Source organism: Tribolium madens, unplaced genomic scaffold (assembly GCF_015345945.1).
Source record: "Tribolium madens isolate multiple individuals breed KSU strain unplaced genomic scaffold, Tmad_KSU_1.1 Scaffold_19;HRSCAF=116;Tcas5.2_LG9, whole genome shotgun sequence".
NCBI classification, from domain to species: Eukaryota; Metazoa; Arthropoda; class Insecta; order Coleoptera; family Tenebrionidae; genus Tribolium; species Tribolium madens.
The window spans coordinates 4,754,420-4,773,771 of NW_025400983.1; the positions used below are offsets into that span (position 1 = coordinate 4,754,420).

The following is a 19,352-nucleotide window of genomic DNA, read 5'->3' on the forward strand; positions in this document are numbered from 1 at the left end:
GGAAACATCCTATTTATATATTTATATTATAAACACATTCACACTTACATGAAGTCTGTATTTACCTACACACAGCCATTTTGATAAGTCGATGAGTAATAATGACGAAATATCAAAGAGCTGTGAAGAATATAGTTTCGAGTTGGTGAAAAATCAAAACTAAATTCCGTTCAAAACCTATGCTAGTTCATTAAAATTTGGAAACACCGAACAATTTTTCCTCAAATAAATTTCGTTGTAAATGTACAAATTTCAAGTCGAAATGGGCTATACATTGGTACAAAACGCCAGTCGTTTGATTCTTGGCCAAAAAACAAGCGAGGGGCGTAGCTGCCGACAGCTGAAACACATGAAGCACACCGTATACTATTCAACTAAGACAGCCGATCCTACCTCTACACATCTATGAATTTTAAAAATCTTTTATACAAATTTGGGTCAAGAGTTCGAAACGGCGCTTAATACAGACTTTTTGGTAGATATGTCACTAAAGCTACGAAGCATGTTTCAAAAAATATAAATACGGCGAATAAAAAACTATATTCAAACAATCGTGAGGGTGTACAGAGAATTTTAATAAACAATGCAGGCCATCTAAACACTAAACTACGCTAATTCTTGTATTTTACAATTGTATACGATAAAAAGGTCGCATTAACGACATATAAAAACTGTCCAAAAACTTCCACTAAACATTAATATAAAATAGTTAATATACGAGTATTAAATTTTCTCAACTATTCCCATTTTTGCGCTGTGGACATTCATATTTCTAAAGAACTCTAATTTAAATGGCAGTTTTGTTTTTCTTCTTTTGGTCGAACCACGGTCACTGCCAGGAATGATCCGTTAACTTTTTTTTAATTTTAACTTGTAATAATAGTTCATATACATGTATAAAAACATTTATTTCAAAGAAAAACTTATTCTTCAACTGTCCCGGGGATGGATTCCTGCCAAAAAAGAGTCACAAAAATCAACCCAAAAAACTACTCCAAACTTACGATTGGCTTTTCAGCTGTGCATTCTAATACGGGCTCGGCCGGAACCTGAAACAGTCACAAAAATCGATAAAACAGAAAAAAGTTATAGCGACATTTTTAATTTTAAAATTATCAATGAGCAATAAAAAAAATTAAAAATGTCGACTGGAAATCTCTAAAACTGGTTAGGAAGGAACGACATGTTAGTAAGAGACTCGGAGACAATCAATACAAACTCTGTTAGCACAATCAAACAAAAGATAGCCCTAGGGGAGCTACTAATCTAATCACAAAACAAAACGAAGAAAAACAAGACATTGTTAATGCAATCCAATTTTTTTTTTTCTTTTTCTATCATTTTCCACTTTATACTCTATTCACCTGTTTGATTGGTCCTTCTACTGGGGGCGGTAGCTTATCATCGTTGCTGATTGGTGACGGTAGCCCATTCGTGTTTCCATTGGTGAGAATAATTTCATTTTGTTGTTGTTGGGGGGATGGAGGTGCTGGAGGGAGTGTCTCTTCCGTGGTCGCGATCGGTTCCGGTAATGATTCAACGGGAGGGAGAGACATAGGTTCTGGGAGACTATCGGAAACTGGTTCCGGGAGGGAAGGGAGCGATTCCGTCGAGATATCCGGAAGGGAATCAGCGGGTTCGACCACCGGAACAACCGGTTCGGAAACCTCCTCGACCGGAGGTGGAGGAGACTGAACCGGAGGAAGAGGACACTCCTCCACAACGGGAGAAGCAACCTTTTCTTCTTCCGGTTCGACGACAACCTCCGGTTCCGGATCGGCTTTAGTCGATTCGGCAAACACCGTCACCGGACTGGGGGGGTTCGAGGAGGGCAAAGGCGGGGGGACCTCTTCGGTACTACGCACCTCTTTTATTTCCTCCTCCTGTTTGACTGGGGAAGGGGCAGGTTCAGGAGCTTTAGGTTCAGCGGGGACTTCTTCCGGTTGCGCTGCTGGCACGGGAGATACTTCTTCCGGTTTTGGAGGTTCTTCAGCAGGGGGTGGTGTCGCGGGTTTGGGGGGTTCTTCAGCCGGTTTCGGTGTCTCTTCTACCGGTTTTGGTGGTTCTTCAACCGGCGATTTCACTTCTTCAGGGGCAGCGACGGGTTCAGGTTCGGGGGCTGATTTGGGGGCGGGCGTTTCAGCTACAGGAGCGGCGGCTTCAGCCGGGGCTGCGGGGGTTTCAGGTGTTTTCGCCTCTTCGGGCTTGGGACCTTCAGAAGGCGGCGAAGTGGCTGTCTCCGTGGCGGTCTCCTCGGCGGCATTCTGAAAAAAATCAAATTTATATTTAAAATACACTTTTCAAAAAAATTAAGAGCAAAAATGTTTCTTAAATTTATTGGTGATTTTTGAAATTCAATAAATAACTAATACAAAATTGAAAAAAAATTGTTTTTCTCTTTTTCATAAAGATTATACCATTTTAGAAGCAATTGTTCCTTTAATTCTTTTGTAAAATTTTGATTAATCGGTCTGAGAAAACAATTTGATTCTTCGATTTAAAAATTTATAGAGATATGGGGGGTACATTAAACTGTAAAAACACCTAGAAACATTAGTCGCCCCATCAATATTTGTGAATATGTGGTAAATTTACTAAAACAATGCAAAAAGTTACTTTTTTTCTCTTTTCTTTAAATCAGTGTCGAGGGTGAAAAAAATTATAAAAGGATCTAGTAAGACATTATTATTCCAGTTTTTGACACTACACTTACATTCTCTATATGGTCATTAGTTCCTGAGATATCGATGATCAAAGACAAAAGAATCCTTTTTTATTTAATGTCAGATTTCTCAGCGACAAATTGACGTAAAGAGAATATAAAAAAAGCATATTAAAGCTGAATGAACAGGCTATCCGCCTCATGCACTGATTTAATTAAAAAAAAATCCCAAGTCTGTGGACAAAAAACAAAAAGATTTACTTTTTTTTCTCGCCCTATTTCTTAAGATTGCCTGATAACCGTAGCACAGAAAAAATGTTTGCGAGAAGATCTCAAAAAAGCTTCAAAATTTTAGATACGACCATTTTTCGATGAGATACAGCCTTTCAAAAATCAACAAAAAATGTAGGAAACATTTTTGTCCCTTTATTTTTTGGAGCACAACAAATGAAGAAAGATAAAGTTAGTTAATTATTTTTTTGTTACCAAATCGTAAATTTTATCACTTAATTAAGCCTGAAAATAGTTTTAACCGAATATTTTTACATACAAAAACAGTGTTTGAGAAAATTTAAAGAAACATTAATAAACAATAGAAAAAAAGACGATTAAACAAGACTTGAAGCCTTATTTAAAAACCTTAAAAGTGTGACTTTTTGCCTATTTCCGTGGCGTAGGTCTATAAGTCAGTATGTTGCGGTTATTTTTAGCATGCCTTAAAATAAAACCCCTGAGTGCCACAAAGAGAAAAAAAAATCAAATAGAAAAAGTACTTCACATTGAAACGACCAAAAAATTATTTCAACAATTTGCAGCTTTTTAGAATGAAATAAATAACCCCCTAATAATAGAAATTCCTCTTCGGCTGCATTCTACACCGCTGTTACACTTTTATGCAATATGATATCCAAAGTTTTGTATAACAAGCATCTGGAGTATCAATTACTTGTCTGGTAAAGTAAATAAAACCACCAACTATGATGATTCACGACAGTAAAAAGACGAGGAAAAAACGTTCGATTATCCAACAATCCAATTAGATAACAATTGAGGATGTCTGAAAATATCCTTCCATTCCTTTTGTTACCATTATTCACTCGATTTAATTGAATTAAACCGCCCCCTTGTCAGACGTAAAAGAACGACCTTGAAACGGTCGGAATTTTGTTTATTTGGCATAAAACAGTATCATCTTTCATCGACACAAACGTTTCTATTTCAAGTTGGGTGGGGTCCTCTCATTTGGACGTCATCCAGATATTAATTTAATCAATAAATAATTAAATAAGCACTCGAATCGCCCGAAAAAACATGCAATTTATTCATCCGCCCAGCAATTGTTAACATAATTACCGGATATTGATTTTATTTATTATTAGTAGTTATAGAGTAGTCTGTTTCATCTCAAGATGACACGGAATTTTCGATCGTTAGTACAATAATTTTAACAAAAAAAAATATAACAACATTGATGAATACCCTGCCAGAGTCCTCTCGTTGGAAAGCATTGACGATAATTCTGACCAAAACGGCCATCATCATCGTACAGGCCGCGCAAAAAACCAAAGGTCCCACATCACCGAACCATTGTCTAGCTATTGTTGTTACCTTTGGCTCCATGTTTCACCACAGACGATTTAAATAAATCACTCAAATGTCTCGCAAAGACCTTTCGAATTTGACTGAAGGAGAATTTGACGGCGAGGCGGTATTTATAGCCCCGTTCTTAGGCTTGGTCGCGTCTCTCTGTACACCCCATATACCCACACACCTCTCTTACTTACGCAGGAGTTACTTAAGTCAGTCTGCATCGGATTTTAGACACCACTTCCGCCACTAATTTGAATAAAACGGCCATGAGAAATACGCCAACATTGAATTTTTTTTTTTCGAAAAAATACAAATCTAGGTGTGATTGCGAACAAATTCCTCGGTTTCAGTATCAAATTACTTCACCATCTTCGTGCAAAAATAAATCGGTGTGAAACTAATGCGTAGACTGGGGTGACATTACGCGCCTTCAAGAAACTTAATTTTGTTTACAAGGACGTTTATTTGAGGCTTTTTGATGGATAAAACGCATTAAACAGGTGCGAAAAACACGACCTTCTTGCCGCTTTTATGAAAATATGCCAAAATTTTTTCGGAAGAAAAAAAATAGATCCATGCACGAGGATGAGGAATATTTTAGTGCAATGTGTTTACATACGGGGGCGATTTTACAAGCTTTTGTCCAACGACATGACAGATGTTGCGAATTATATTCGACGGGAATAAAGTGTTTGTTTTCGCTGATACGGGGGGGAGAGCCGTAACGGCCATTAAGTCGACGTAATGTGAGATTATCGAGTAAAAATAGAGCTGAGGATTGATGTGGACGTATTTAGGCAACAAAAAATCTAATCAATTAACTGGCATTTTGAAAAAAAAATAAAAATAAATAAAACATCAAACGCTAATTTACATACAGATATCCCAGCAACTTGGTAAAGTCCTTTAATAAATGTTAAGATTTCAAATTGATTGATGCTAATCTATTAAATCACCTGAAATTAGTTTCAAATATACAGTGTGTCACAAAAATAAGTTTACATGAAACACCATATAATTCTGGGCACCTTTTAATGGTTAATTTTGCTTAATTTTTAAAATAAGTTGTTTTTTTTGACGAAAACGCACTCTTTAAAAATTCATTACACAAAAACTAAGACAAATTGAAAAAAAAATTCACAAAAGTGATCACTTTTTTTAGAGTAAAAATTCTGTTTTTGCGCTATAGTGTTTATACTTTTACGATGACATTTACCAATTTTGTTTCTTTCTTGTCTTTTTCGCTGCTTCAGTAATTTATGGAGAGATACATTGTAGATCATTTTTCACTACCAACTGCACTAATTAAATTAATAAACAAATGATGTTTGCTTATAAGCGTTGTTATGATTTCATTAGTTGCAAAACGTCCTAATTATTTTGTTCATTTACTTGCTAATTATAGTGTTACTCTTGACTCTTATTCTGAATACGTTTGCAAATAAAATAGTATATGTTCATAATAATAATAATAATAATAATAATAATAATAATAATAATAATAATAATAATAATAATAATAATAATAATAATAATAATAATAAACGTTCATTTTCGCCACATCAATCACTTTTACTCCTAATAAAATAATATACTATTACTAATGCACAGAAGAAAACTACTACTACAGTGTTGCCATTTGTTAATTGTTAAATAACTTTAAAAATTTAGATAAGCTCTTTTTAGACATTGTTTTAAAGATAAACATAAACCGAAAAAATTTCAACACTCATTAGCATAATACGCACTTTTATTTACTGTTAAAATTTGTACCCAGTTATAAACACCGTAAAAAATAGTTTCTAAATTTAAATCAATTAGCTTGACATAACAACATAACAAGATTCTAATTTTATCACAACCTTGACTGACAATTTTCATAATCATAACTGTAAAAAATACGTCTGAGTCAATTTCAATTAAAAATCATATAATTTTATTCATCCCTGATCGCCATAAAAGCTCACGACTGGTTTGCAAGCCTACTAGATCCTCGTTAAAAAAATCTAAAATCGACCCACAATCGCATTCCTCGTCGCAAAATCGTAACACAAAAGACGTACCAAATCACTATTGTATTGTCTCAGGTCAGTTTTACGATTTTCCACGGTCACGCCCACGTGATACGACCGAAATACGTTCGGTGCTGCCATCTCACAATTGACATTTCAACACAATTACAGGTTTCTGCGTTGAAAAACTTATTAATAAATGGTGCGACGAGTTTTAATGACAAAAATATGTACTATACATCGAGCAATGTGGGAGTGCCCCCTTCGCATGTGAACGTTCGAATGAGTCATGCGACTGGAGGAAATGCAATTCGACGGGGAGATTCTCTTTGTTTTTATTATACGAGAGAAGAGGAAGGTTTATGTATGCGTCAGCGGTGCGATTTTTCCCCAAGATTCGATTTTTCATCAAGTGTGAAGTGATTCATTGACGGTGTTCTTTTTTTTTTCTCTCTTTACATGTGTTAAGAGATAGTGATGGTTTCCGGCACTTCCGGAACTTTTCTAACGTTTCAACGCTTATCGAAATGTGTGGAAATGGAATTTTGTTGCTGTACGACAAGGACACGATTGTGCGAAAGACATAAAACACACCTTGTTTTGTAAAAGAAAGTCGAATTTTTGTTTTATTGACTGTTGTTTCAATAATAGTAACGACGCATATTTGTACTACATATTTGCTAAAATGTTAACAGAAACAACAAATAAGGAACTTAAAAATAAATGACAACATGGATCTAATCATAATTATCAGATTTACACTGGCGCCACTGTTGTGTAAAAATACTTTTCGCAAATTTAGCATTAAGATTAAGCATTAATCTATTTTAGTAAATAAATAAAAACAGAGGCTTGAACAATTCATTTGTTTCATTTTACGAGTCCTAGGAACTATTTTTTTTTCCTACGCATTTAGAAATCCAAATTTTAAATATTTGTACTTGATCGATATTTTGGTTCATTTATTTTTGTGTTTATTTTATTGGACAATATTTTCAGAATATTATCAGAAAACATTAAGGAAAAGATAAATTTTATAGTATAAAATATTCTAAAATTAGAATACCCCATCCGTGATAAGAGATTATGACGAAGTAATAAAATAACTTATCTACAAAATAATTTCAACAATTACTTATAAACATAATTTTTTTAGTTTACTTTTTACGTTTTTGATCAATTTTTGTTATTAATAAACAACGTTTTGTGATAATTCGCACTTCTTATTTCTTATATTTTTTCCGGTAGCAAATAAAAGTATTTTGTAACATTTGAGAATTAAATAAAATTAATATTAACAAATAAACACAATAAATAAAGTAATATTGTACATAAAATATTTTTAAACAAAAAATCTTTCGACAGTAAAACAACGTAAATAAAAGAATTTAAAGAATTAACCGTAAAATTTTACGCTTCCTTGTTCTATTTTTATTTAATAATTTAATTTTTCTATTTTTATAACTTGTAAATTTATAAACTTTTTGAATGAATGAATTTCCTACATTTTATTTTCAGTTATTGCATTTTTCGCAGTAATAATAAATCAAAAAATTTAATAAATAAAAACAATTGCTACCTAGATACAGGCTGTGCCAGAACTCGAGCCCCAGAGAAAAATGCCATATAAGGTAAGATACCAGAAACATGGAAAAAATGTTAAAAAAATTTTATCTATAAAAATTTCGAAGTTATGAGAGTTTAAATTTTGCACATTGACTATTTATTTCTGCTAGAAAAATAATTTTCCAAGTTTTTTTGCTATAGGCTATTAAAATGGGAAACAAGAAAGCTGTATTGTAAATTGTAACTCCGTTCAATATTATTTGTGGCTTCTATTGACAAAATTTTTGTACTCTTACTAAATAATTGTAAAAAACATATACAACATCATCAGTATCATTAAATAGATATAATAAAATGTCAAATGATAAATGTCAAAATTTTTTGACAGATAGAATTTTTTAAACATTTTTTTCATGTTCCTGGTATCTTACCTTACTTGAAATTTTTTTCTGGGGCTCGAGTTCTGACGCATCCTGTATTCCTAATCTTTGCTACCTAAATATTTGAATTTTTTTATTAAAACTATTAAATAACGTTACTTATTGCAAATTAGTTTACTGTTTCCATTCATTTTATTCAATTTGTATTTTATTCCCACAGGCTTGTATTTTTGTTGTTTTATTTCTAATTTTCTATTTTTATTTTATTTCTTGTTTAATTTCTAATTTATTTACCACTTTGCTTATAAATGAAAAATTTAAATGAAACAAAATACAGTAAAATAAATTCTATTAAAAAATCGTTACCCAATTAGCCTTAATAAATAAAAGTTTCCGTTATTTTATTCTGACTCGTGTTTCATTTTTAGTACCTAGTCCAGCAAGAATTATCTTAATCAGATTAAACCAAAAAAAAAAAAAATAAAAATAATTTCCGGGAACAGAATTTCAAATTGGAAAACCCTGTTTCGATAAAAGATTACGCCGAAACCTTATTACAAAATCTTTCAAAAAAAAATCGTTACTCATTCGCCCTAGATAAATAACTTGTTTCCCTGCCATTTAATTCGACCTAATCTCCCTCTAAAACTGAATTCCTCCCACGTCTTTTAATTACCTATTTCCAAAACTTCCAAATTTCTCGTCCGTAATCCTCAATTTTTCACGTCGGATTTACCCTTCGTCTCTCTTTTTCCCATCACACACCGACAGACATACACATAATCGTTAAATTTAAATTTCAAATAAACCCCAGGTCCCGGCATGGGTCATTCCATATTTTATTTTCTCAACTGACGGCAACAGAGGCAACAATAGACCCACACGACACAAATTCCAACGACGTTTCGTGTATTAAAAGTCATTAGGGTAGAACTATATGTAGACGACGAAATTAGAAAAGCCCCTCTGCAATTAGAACACTGGGGCACCGGGACGATAGTGTTGAAAGATGTGTCTTTTCAAGTCGGATTCTAGTGTTTTTAAAAAGAAAAAAGAGAGCACAGCACGCTTGTTTGACGATACAAACTGTGTCAACAATGGGTGTTTGTTCGACAAACAAGATGCGGATTGCGGATGAAGAGTATTGAATTTTTTAAATATGTTTCGGCTTTTTCCACTTTAGCTATTTTATTACGAATGGAGGAAACAACGAAACGAAAAAAAATTGTTACAAAGCAAACAGAATTTAATTTTCTAATTAGATATACAAACCAATTAAAAATTCTCCCAGTTTCTAATTTTAAATTTTATCATTATCGCGATTAATGTTCACTTGTTTGTTTTCAATTTTTTATGTCTCATTAAAACGCATAATGTGTCATTCAGTTTTGCAATAACACAAAACATAAATCATAAAACAGTCGCAAAATCAAAAATAACACCGAAAATATGACGTTGCTTGCTTGGTAATGACTTAGTTTCCGCCCTAAACATCAGTCTCGAAAATGTGATTGGCGTTATGGCACCACAACGATAATCCGGTTCAAAATTTCAAGATATCTATCTGTTCACAATTACAATGAAAAAAATATGATGTAACTATAAACTGTTATTTTTGAGTTATAAAATGTCAAACTGTTTATCAGTTTTTTTTTAAACATATTTACGTTTGAAAATAAATTATACAGTTATACACCATGAACAAATAAAAGTATGAAAGTAAGTGACTTTTTTGATCATTTCCATTCAGAAAATAATAATTAATAAAAATTAATGTTCCATAAAAGATGTGATTGTGTCTTGAGAATGAAATTTTGTTGTTTTTGCGTTATACAACTTTTTATTTAAAATGGTGACTTATACAGGGTGATTCAAAAGTATTGGATCAACTTTTGAATGGTGCTAGAAGAAATGCAGTTTTTTGCAAGCCTTTTTTTTTGGAAAAAAAACAGAACTGACAATTTTTATATTATCATGTAGGCATCTGAGCTCTTTTGTTTTCGATCATGTCGGATTTAATTTGTGTTGAATATTCAAGAATAAACGGCCAAAAACTTAACCCAAAACCTAATCTTAAAGAGCTATTATATCTCGTAAAAAAAAACTTAAATATTTTTTTGTCATGAGAACTTTTAATTCAATTGGTCATTAGTAAAATATGGATGATTATAATGCTTAGATCATAACCTTTGTAAAAAAGATTTTACTCCTTACCGGAAATAAAGTTAAGCTTTATTCTCTCGTTTTCGACCAATAATCTACTGCTTTATTCTCTCGAAATTAAAATAAATTAAATACGAATTTTTACTTTTAAAATTGCAATTGAATCTTAATATTTTGACAAATTATTTGACATTATTTTACAAATTTACCATTTTCTAGTTATTATTAACTTAGTCTGTGGGAGGAAAAAGAGAAGAAAAAAAAACAAGCAATTCAAAAAATTATACAGGGTGCGCCAGAACTCGTGCCCCAGAAAAAAATGCCATATAAGGTAAGATAACAGGAACATGGAAAAAATGTAAAAAAAATTTCCAAGTAATGAGAGTTAAATCTTGCACTTTGACTCTATTTATTTTTGTTGGAAAAACAATTTTCCAAGTTTTTGTTACAGGCTATTAGAAGAGGAAGCAAGGAAGCTCTGTTCAATGTTATTTGTGGCTTTTATAAGCAAAATTTTTGTACCTTTACAAATTTATCTAGCATTTTATCATTCGCCAAATAGTTTTTTCAAAAATAAATAGTTTAAGCAAAAAATGGATACTTTCTTTCTCCTGGTATGTTTTTACCTCTTGTTATTTCGATTTTTCAGTCCGGTAAGGAATTGCTTACCACCCTATAGCCTAGTACTTGTTAGAAAAGAAAAAGTTTTCAACACAATAGTACATTCTAATAAAAGTTAAAACAGTTGAATCGAAAAAGTTTCGACTTTGCAATGCGATTACTTTTCGCCTTGTAAACCGGGCGGAAATTTGTTCTTTTCCTTGTCATAAGAAAACACTATAGCTTCTTCTCACGTATCATGTAGTCAAAGACAAATGTTTATTTTGTTTCAAATTTCACTTGTCGTCCCTTCTACCCTCCCAAACCCCTCAAAACACATAGCAGATTACCCGGATAAAACCTATCAACTTCAACGAGACGGCAAAAGCTGCCAGAACAGAGCTCAGAGCAGTTTTATTCGAGTTGACACGTTCTAAAAGGGTGCTCGAGATAAATGAGGTTTTAGGTATCACACCAAACTCGTTCCGAAATTTGCAAATTGATAGTAACACGAACAAGCACCGCGACCCGACTCAATTCTTTTTCCTTAACTTTCTCTTATTTTTTTTTTTTTCAATTCCAAGAAGAAACCATAGTTTTCTACCCACCCTTCCGTAAATTTTATGAATAATTTATCATTCGTCGTCGTCGTAAAGGTGCAAGGGGGGCGAAAAAGTACCATCCGTCACCTGGACACCAAAAGCCGATATCGGACACGTCCGTCGTCGAGCAAATGTCACCATCCATCTGTCATTCCATTTCGTCGGGAATATTCCCGCACCTCTCCCGGATTTCGTGTTCGTCGGACGACATTCCCGGATCGATAGGAGACGCGAATGGCGGTCGTCATGACAACAACGGGATCCCAAAACCGGCCGGCCGGTGCTCCAGCTCTCCCATTCATCTCCAACGGGACCTCATTTCGCCTCTCCTCACCAATTATTATCACTCATTATTGATTATTTCCACGATTTACAAGTTTCACATTAGAGACGGCAACCAACCAAACAATCATTTACATTTTTCGGATGCGGGTATACGGGGTGGATACCGAAATTGATGACAATTTAATTTCTTTATTTATCAATTTAGACCGATGATTTTTCAGAGGGGACCGGAAATGACACCACATTTCTCTTTTCATATTCAAATTATATAAATTATCGAAAAAATTAAGTGCTCTTAGAAATGTTTATCGAACGAGGGGAAATGTCTAAATTACGCGATAACCAATTAAAATAACTGATTTTATGACTATTCTCATTTAAAACGTCAACTGTGACGCTATAAAATTTTATTCTTACTTAGAATTAGAGTGACTATAATTTAATGGACTCGTGACCTGAGATTAAACTAAATCCAGATGTAAAAATTTTGATTTTTCAAGTTATTTAGCAAAAAGGCCAGAATTAAAATTCCACACCTCTTACTTAATCGCTCTTTACACGAAATTGGTTGCGCAAATAATTATTACCGTCACGTCCATTTATCGATTTTTTCCATTTTCCCTGTCGTTTGGAAATGAGCATTACCGTTGTTGCGCGACAGGAAATTGCATTAGAATCACGTCTGGACACCGGAAACGCGTCGTCCATTCCAACTACTTAACTTTCCGAAAATAAAAAAAAAAACAAGACAGAACCTACCTCTTCAGCAACTTCTTTAACTTCGCCATTCTTGTCCGAATCCTTGCTGGGTTTAGATTTATCTTTTTTCGAAAACGATATGCTTCTAAATGACCATTTTTTCTTTTTCGATTTCTCTTTACTCTTCTTATTTTCGGGTGTTTCCTCGACTTTACTATCCTCACCTGATGTTGGTGATTTTTCCGATTCGTTCAATTGATCACCGGCGGCGGTGGTATCGCCTTCTGGAGTTTTCGCATCTTCTGATTCCGAAACGCCGTTTTCTTTAATTTCGGCCGTTTCAGTCTCGTCTTTGGTACTTTCGTCTTTATCCTAGAGAAAAAAAAATATCGAGATTCATTTTCCGCCGGAAACGTGACAGACCAGAACCTTTTGACATTAGGGCGTTGTGGTGGCATCAACAAAATAATTAAACGGAGAACGCCACTGGATTCATTGTCGCTGCTTATGAAGCGGAGCAAAAGAACAAATCGAGCCTGTCACATGCGACCTTGACCACGTGCACTAACCTAACCCTCATCGAGTCATTGGATCCCCCTCGTATAGTAATTATCAGACGCGGTGTTGTCGGCTTTACGCCAGGATACGCGAGATGGGGGATTTTTTAACACTTTTTGTTCAATTGAAGCAGCCACAATAATAATAATAATTAACAAGAGTCGTTTGTCTGGAGGATTTTAAACGTTCCACAATTAAGTCTAATTTCCCACATGAATTGCATGAGACAGGCCTGCCACAACACTCCAATTAACAAAATGAAAAATTCCTTACGGCATATTCAATTTCGCTATGTATGGCACCGTTCGTGGTGACTTTATCGATTTCTGGGATTTTTTCGACTTTGCCTTCGCCCTCGACGGCGACCTCTTCGCCCTTTTTGGGGGTTGTCGTAATGTCCACCGACCTTTTGGACTGTCTAGCACCCATTTTTATCTGAAACAAACAAAAACGCACCATATTTACCCAACGATAAAGCGCATTTTTCCGATTAGGAAAATATTTATTCTCAGATACGGGGGACAACAACTCGGATTACTCACACTACGAAGGGTGGAAAACACTCGAAAATTATTCAAAAATTGATGTAAAAAATTGTAAAATCGATGACTTGTAATGTCACAAGAACTGACATGGGACCACTTGAATTTTTCTTCACTACAAGGGGAACGAACTGTCTGGTGTGTCAGTACGCCAGTACTGATCAAGGCTAACACGATACGAAAAAAATAAATAAATCTTTCGACGATCTGACTAATTATGCTGATTGCAATTCCGTGAAGATTATTAACTCGTTGAGTCAGTACTTACTGACTCTAACCCACTGACAAGATTATTTTATCGGCCGGAAAATTTCATGGTACCGAATACCGACGCATAATTTTCCGTCCATTTTAGACCGAAAGAATTCCAATTTGCATAAAGGTTGTCGTTTAGTCGCGACGTATGCGGATTATTGAATTATTTATGACGACAAGATTTATGATACGTGTGTGATGACAAGTAGGAAAAGTTCGTTTCGATGACAGTTAATTTTTTTTCCCGAAATATCGAATTTTATCAGTGTTATTTCTAGAACGTAAATAGAAGCAATTTTGGAAAACCGCGCCCATCTCCGGATATAAAAGTCAAAGATGTGATACGATGCATGTAACACAAATAAACATACAATGTCAACAAACTCAAATTCAGATATACACGAAATTAATCAAAAAATGTTACAACATACTATACACCAGGAGGAAAAAACTCGTGTCACATTTGGACACCCTCCAACTATTGTTACAAATGTTTCCGGTGGTTTTTTGACGCAAGGAATCGCTAATGACCCTAATGATGTCACGTAGCTCGGCGCTTGCATTCTTTAGACTTTGACCGAATTGCAGGTTTTAATTAAATTAGGACGAAAAATGCAATCAAACAATAGAATTGAATTTTGATAACACTGCGGCCGTGGTGGGCTTTTAAATGGTTTTTAACAATTGAACAAACGAAACACCATTTCACGAGCTTCAAATGCATTTCCGTTGAGAGAAAATGTCATGAGTACATACGGAAATGTTTAAACATGATAACCTAACAGTCGATCATGTCAACTAATATTTAAATACACGACAAAAATATCCGTTTTTTGAACCATTTACCTCTTGGGACCAATCTTCAGAGAAAAATGCCATGTGATATAAGATACCAGAAGCATGGAAAAATGTTTACAAAATTCTGGCAAAAAATTTTAACATTTGATCTATTTTATATCTATTTGTTGTGTTGATGATCTTGTGTTTTTTCATAATTATTCAGTAAAGGTGTAAAAACTTTGCCACAAATAACGTTTAACATTGTTATAATTCAAGATACAGCTTCATTATTTCCTCTTTTAATAATCTGTAGCAAAAAACAAAATCATTTTTCCCACAAAAATAAGTAAATGAAGTCAAAGTGCAAAATTTAAATCCGCATAATTATAGATAGAATTTTTTTAAATTTTTTCCATGTTCCTGGTATCTTGTCTAACTTGGTATTTTTCTCTGAGACGCGAGTTCTGAAACACCCTGTATGCGGAATATCAAAAATTCAATATCATAAAAATCGATTAAACTACCAATAAATAAAAGATCGAGAGCAAAAAAATACTAACGCCAACTTAGAACTCGATAGTGCAGCCACTGTATGAACAAAAATGTAAATCAATTGGTTGTTGATAATTTTTTGGTATCTATTTTAAACCCATTTTCACACGTGTATGAAAAAATACAATTTTTGTGTATATTATCTCAAAACGTTTTCCAAACTTTTTTGACCGCATCCTAGTATTTTTAATTTTTTCGTAGCCTTCTTTTATACAAAAAAACTTTACGTAAAAAGAGTTTTAAAATTATTGACATCTCGGTAGGTCATAGAAACGCAAATTTAAGGTGGCAACATTGGTACTTTGACAGTTCTATGTTGTTCATCTTTGTACGATTTGTACAATTACAAATTGTGCCATTTGTCGTTTTTAATGGGTTTTTGTGCCTTCTGACTCCTATTTTCCTTTCTGTTTCACGTTTCTTTCTTTGTGAAATTATTAGAATATAATATTTCTTTTGGACAAATAGGTTATGTTATTTTTCCAGACAAAATTCAATTGAAATGTCATTTTTTATCTAAGTACCACGATCTAAAGAATGTTCACATTAATAATTTTTTTGGAACTAAAATTAAAGTCTGGTTTACATTCTCAGCGATTACCGAGATGTCAATCATTTTGAAAGGTTCTATATTAAATTAAATTGTTGATAATAACAAGTGTTAAATGAAAATCAGATTATTTATTTCAAATGGACGTTATTAAATTTAATATATGCAAATAATATATCCAATATAAATTTGAGTTTTAATAGTGCTATTTTTTTTTAATTTTTTCATTAAAGCCGCAGCAAAATCGCCATTTCGACGCAATTTTCTTTGTCTTGCATACCGTTTTAAAAACCTCAGTTTGACCTTAAAACATTACTTCCACCATTACCATAAAACCACTCTGGCATTTTTTAAACTAGGCCAAAACAAACCGTGAATCACCACATTTTTCCTCATCCAGCAACCATCAATTTCTTACATAAATAAAAAAAAAAACAATCACGGCAATTACACCGAAATAACGAGCCTAGTCGAGCCTCATTTTTCCCTCCTCAAAAACCCAATCAAAAAAACTCTCAGGTAACTCGGAGATCACGAATGACCTCAACCAGCTGCACGCTGACTTTACCTTTTTCTAATCCAAAGCAATAGAACATTGTAATTCTTTACCGAAATTCACGGAAAACAATACCGATGACGTAGCTAAAAACGCCATCACATGCACAACATATGTGTTGTTGAGATGAAAGTTAACAAAGATCGCAGAGTCGACGACCATTAACTTCGAGGCCAATTTAAGCCAATAAGTTGAGGAGGCATCGTGCCAAAAAAATATTCCCAGCGCTCTTTTATCGACGAAAGAATGCAATTGATAACAAACAATGTGTTTTGTGTGGCTCCCACTCGTGATGGTCTTGACCTGTTGCATTTTTCAAAGACTTATCAATAAAAATATGAAAATGACCCTTTATTAGACCGGTTTTGTTCCACGATTATCAATAAATGTTCCTCATTTAGAAGAGATAAACTTATTTGCAATTCAAGCACGATAATAGCCTGACATTTACTTGAGCATGACATTAAAACAGTCGGAATTAAATTACAACAAAACAAATCCACCGTTTGCCAATACGAATTTCAAGCCCATCCAATGGAACCAAACGGTGTTAGACCACGGTTTTAACAAGTCTCGACGCTCTCGTGGGCGTTTCCCATTGTCCCGGAAATGGTAAACTGACTACATATCGTTCCAATGTCATGATAAGTAGTCAATTCGTTCGGATAAGCAAAGGAAGTGTCTCGTCATCAATATTCCGAGGTTACATTTTTCGAATAATTTGTACGCAAGAGGCTACTTTATTTTTAAACTTTCATAAGCATTCTTTCAATGGAGACATTGTACTCAAGTGATAAAAAGCCCATCAATGGACTCGCACAAATCCGTGCTAAATAAACTCACTAACAACTACTTTCGAAATAGATACAAAACAGACAAAGGTTAGAAATGTGCCCCAAGTTTATCACAAACGCATTCCAGAGTCTCGACTTACAACACAAACACAACTCCTCAAAAATCGACGATTTCAAATTTCAAAAACATGTCAATTACCGGAAATACTGACGCGATAACGCACAAATTTTTACAACACTACTCATCCGGAATTATTTTAAAAAATTCAGTCTCGTATTACAGCCATGCACCTGCAATTTCGCTTGCATGTTCTTTAATCACCCAACAAATCAATAATAAACCCCTTGAATGCTCAGCGGAACGATTGCAAATAAAAGAGCAATATAACATATTAGAGTAATTTTACTCGGATTAATAATGGGCTACAGGTGATGAGTTCCGGTACACATGCGAAAAACGCAAGGAAAAAAACATTACAAATGACCACAAGTGTGTGAAAATACGAAAGAAGTCAACCGCGAAACGGAGAATATCATTATGTAATAAGAAAAACGTTTCGTTGTAATTATCTTTGTTAAAAATGAAATTTCAAGTAATGATTTTCCGGATTTGTGGTCGCACCGGAAGCAACCGGAATTTATTTTTAACCAAACGAATTTCTGCGTTTTATTTGACTGATAAGTAGCTCGCAATTAGATAGTTATTAGTAAACAAAAGTGTGATTCACATTGAGTCACATTTCAACAATGCTTATCACTGCATAACCTGAATTATCGTGAAAAATTCCCTGTTATTTTTCATACAGAGTGTCCGACAAAAAATTACTCATTGACCAGAAATGTGAGAAATCAGAATTGCTTTTCACGTTTCTGTCAATAATTTAAAAAACGTCCTTCATGCAATATTACAATGTAAGCATAATAATTATTAATTTAATTGTCACGATTTAGAGCCGTAAACTTTTACTAGAGAATAACCGGTTCTGAGTCAAAATTAATCTTGAAACTGTCACACTTTCAGTACTTTATCCGCACCACAAAGAGCAGACTATACATCACGAAACTAGTTGGAAATACCGTTGAACCCACCAAAAACTCACCTAAATTTATGAAACAAAAGCTGCATTCGCTTGAAATTCTTGCGGTTATTTTAAAATTCGCAGCAGGTGGTATTTGGACTTGTTCAAAAACCCGGTTTACACGAAAAAAATCTGGTTATTTTTAATTTGGGGGTAAAATCCCCTAGTCTAAATTTAGTTCCAACGGGAGGAAGGAATTCATCGTGTTTCAATACGCGAGTATGTGGCCTTGGTTTTGAATTTTTTTCTACCAGCAGGCGCGTATTACATTGCAAGAAGATAGATAATAAACAAATTGCGTTTGAAAATAAGCGATAACTGCACAATGAAAGTGCAACAATGGTCGGTCTGTTGGGGATTTTCGGTGCATCTGCAGACATGTGGGTGCCACACCGACACCCCTGACTCACCCTCACTCCCGAACCCGAATTCGCCCCCTAATTTAAACAAAGGACGCAACTTTGCCTAACAACAGCCCCCGAGCCTCAAACATGGCCCCAATTTTTGAATTTATGTCGGGTGGACGGCAGGAACCGGCGCGCATCCCTGAATTTTAACGTCCCGAATCGCGAAAACTATGACTTTTTCGCCGGCAATTGTTACCGGAAATCGTCCCCCGGGACCAAAAATACACAATTTAATTGACGACTTTGCCAAAAACTTACTTTATCCTTATAAAATCCTACTTTAAACGAGCACAATTTCTACAACACAACGTTACCACACTACTTATTACAAACTTTTCTTTAACTAAAACGCGCATAATCTCGAATCAAAATGGCGTTTGCCCCACTATTATGCACCGAATGCGGGCGTGTGATTGGTCGGTTTGATTTAAGACGCTTTAGAATTGCCAACTGCTAAAAAACCACCCTAATAAAACTGTCAGGGTGTGGTTGGACATGTTTATGGCATTTAAAGGATGAGACTCCAATTATCATCCCATAACGTTACACCGAATTACAGCCTTTTACGGCTAGCTTTACGCTTGCAAAAACCAACACAAAGTCGTTATCTGCAAATTGAAAAAAAAAAAAACAAAAGAAAAACGTTAATGGACGACATCTGCAGGATTGCTAACACACTTTTGCGAACACCTGTCCCACCTTGAAAAACACATTTCGTAA

At 34.2% G+C, this 19,352-nt stretch overlaps 1 protein-coding gene across 2 annotated transcripts; it reads right to left on the minus strand.

Moving 5' to 3' along the window:
* Positions 1-2: 2 nt before the first annotated feature.
* Positions 3-19,045, minus strand: LOC123016078 (pollen-specific leucine-rich repeat extensin-like protein 1). Of its 2 annotated transcripts, none has more exons than XM_044416297.1 (6): positions 18,891-19,045; positions 13,391-13,552; positions 12,620-12,931; positions 1,365-2,264; positions 1,005-1,049; positions 3-953 (listed from the first exon to the last, which is right to left on the minus strand). In XM_044416297.1, exons 2-6 carry the CDS (start codon positions 13,544-13,546, stop codon positions 924-926), a joined length of 1,443 nt encoding a protein of 480 aa, XP_044272232.1. In that variant the 5' UTR covers positions 13,547-13,552; positions 18,891-19,045; the 3' UTR covers positions 3-923. The 2 variants fall into 2 exon arrangements, with proteins under 2 accessions (XP_044272232.1, XP_044272233.1); XM_044416298.1 differs by lacking the exon at positions 18,891-19,045 and adding an exon at positions 13,660-13,843.
* Between the last annotated feature and the right edge of the window lie 307 nt (positions 19,046-19,352).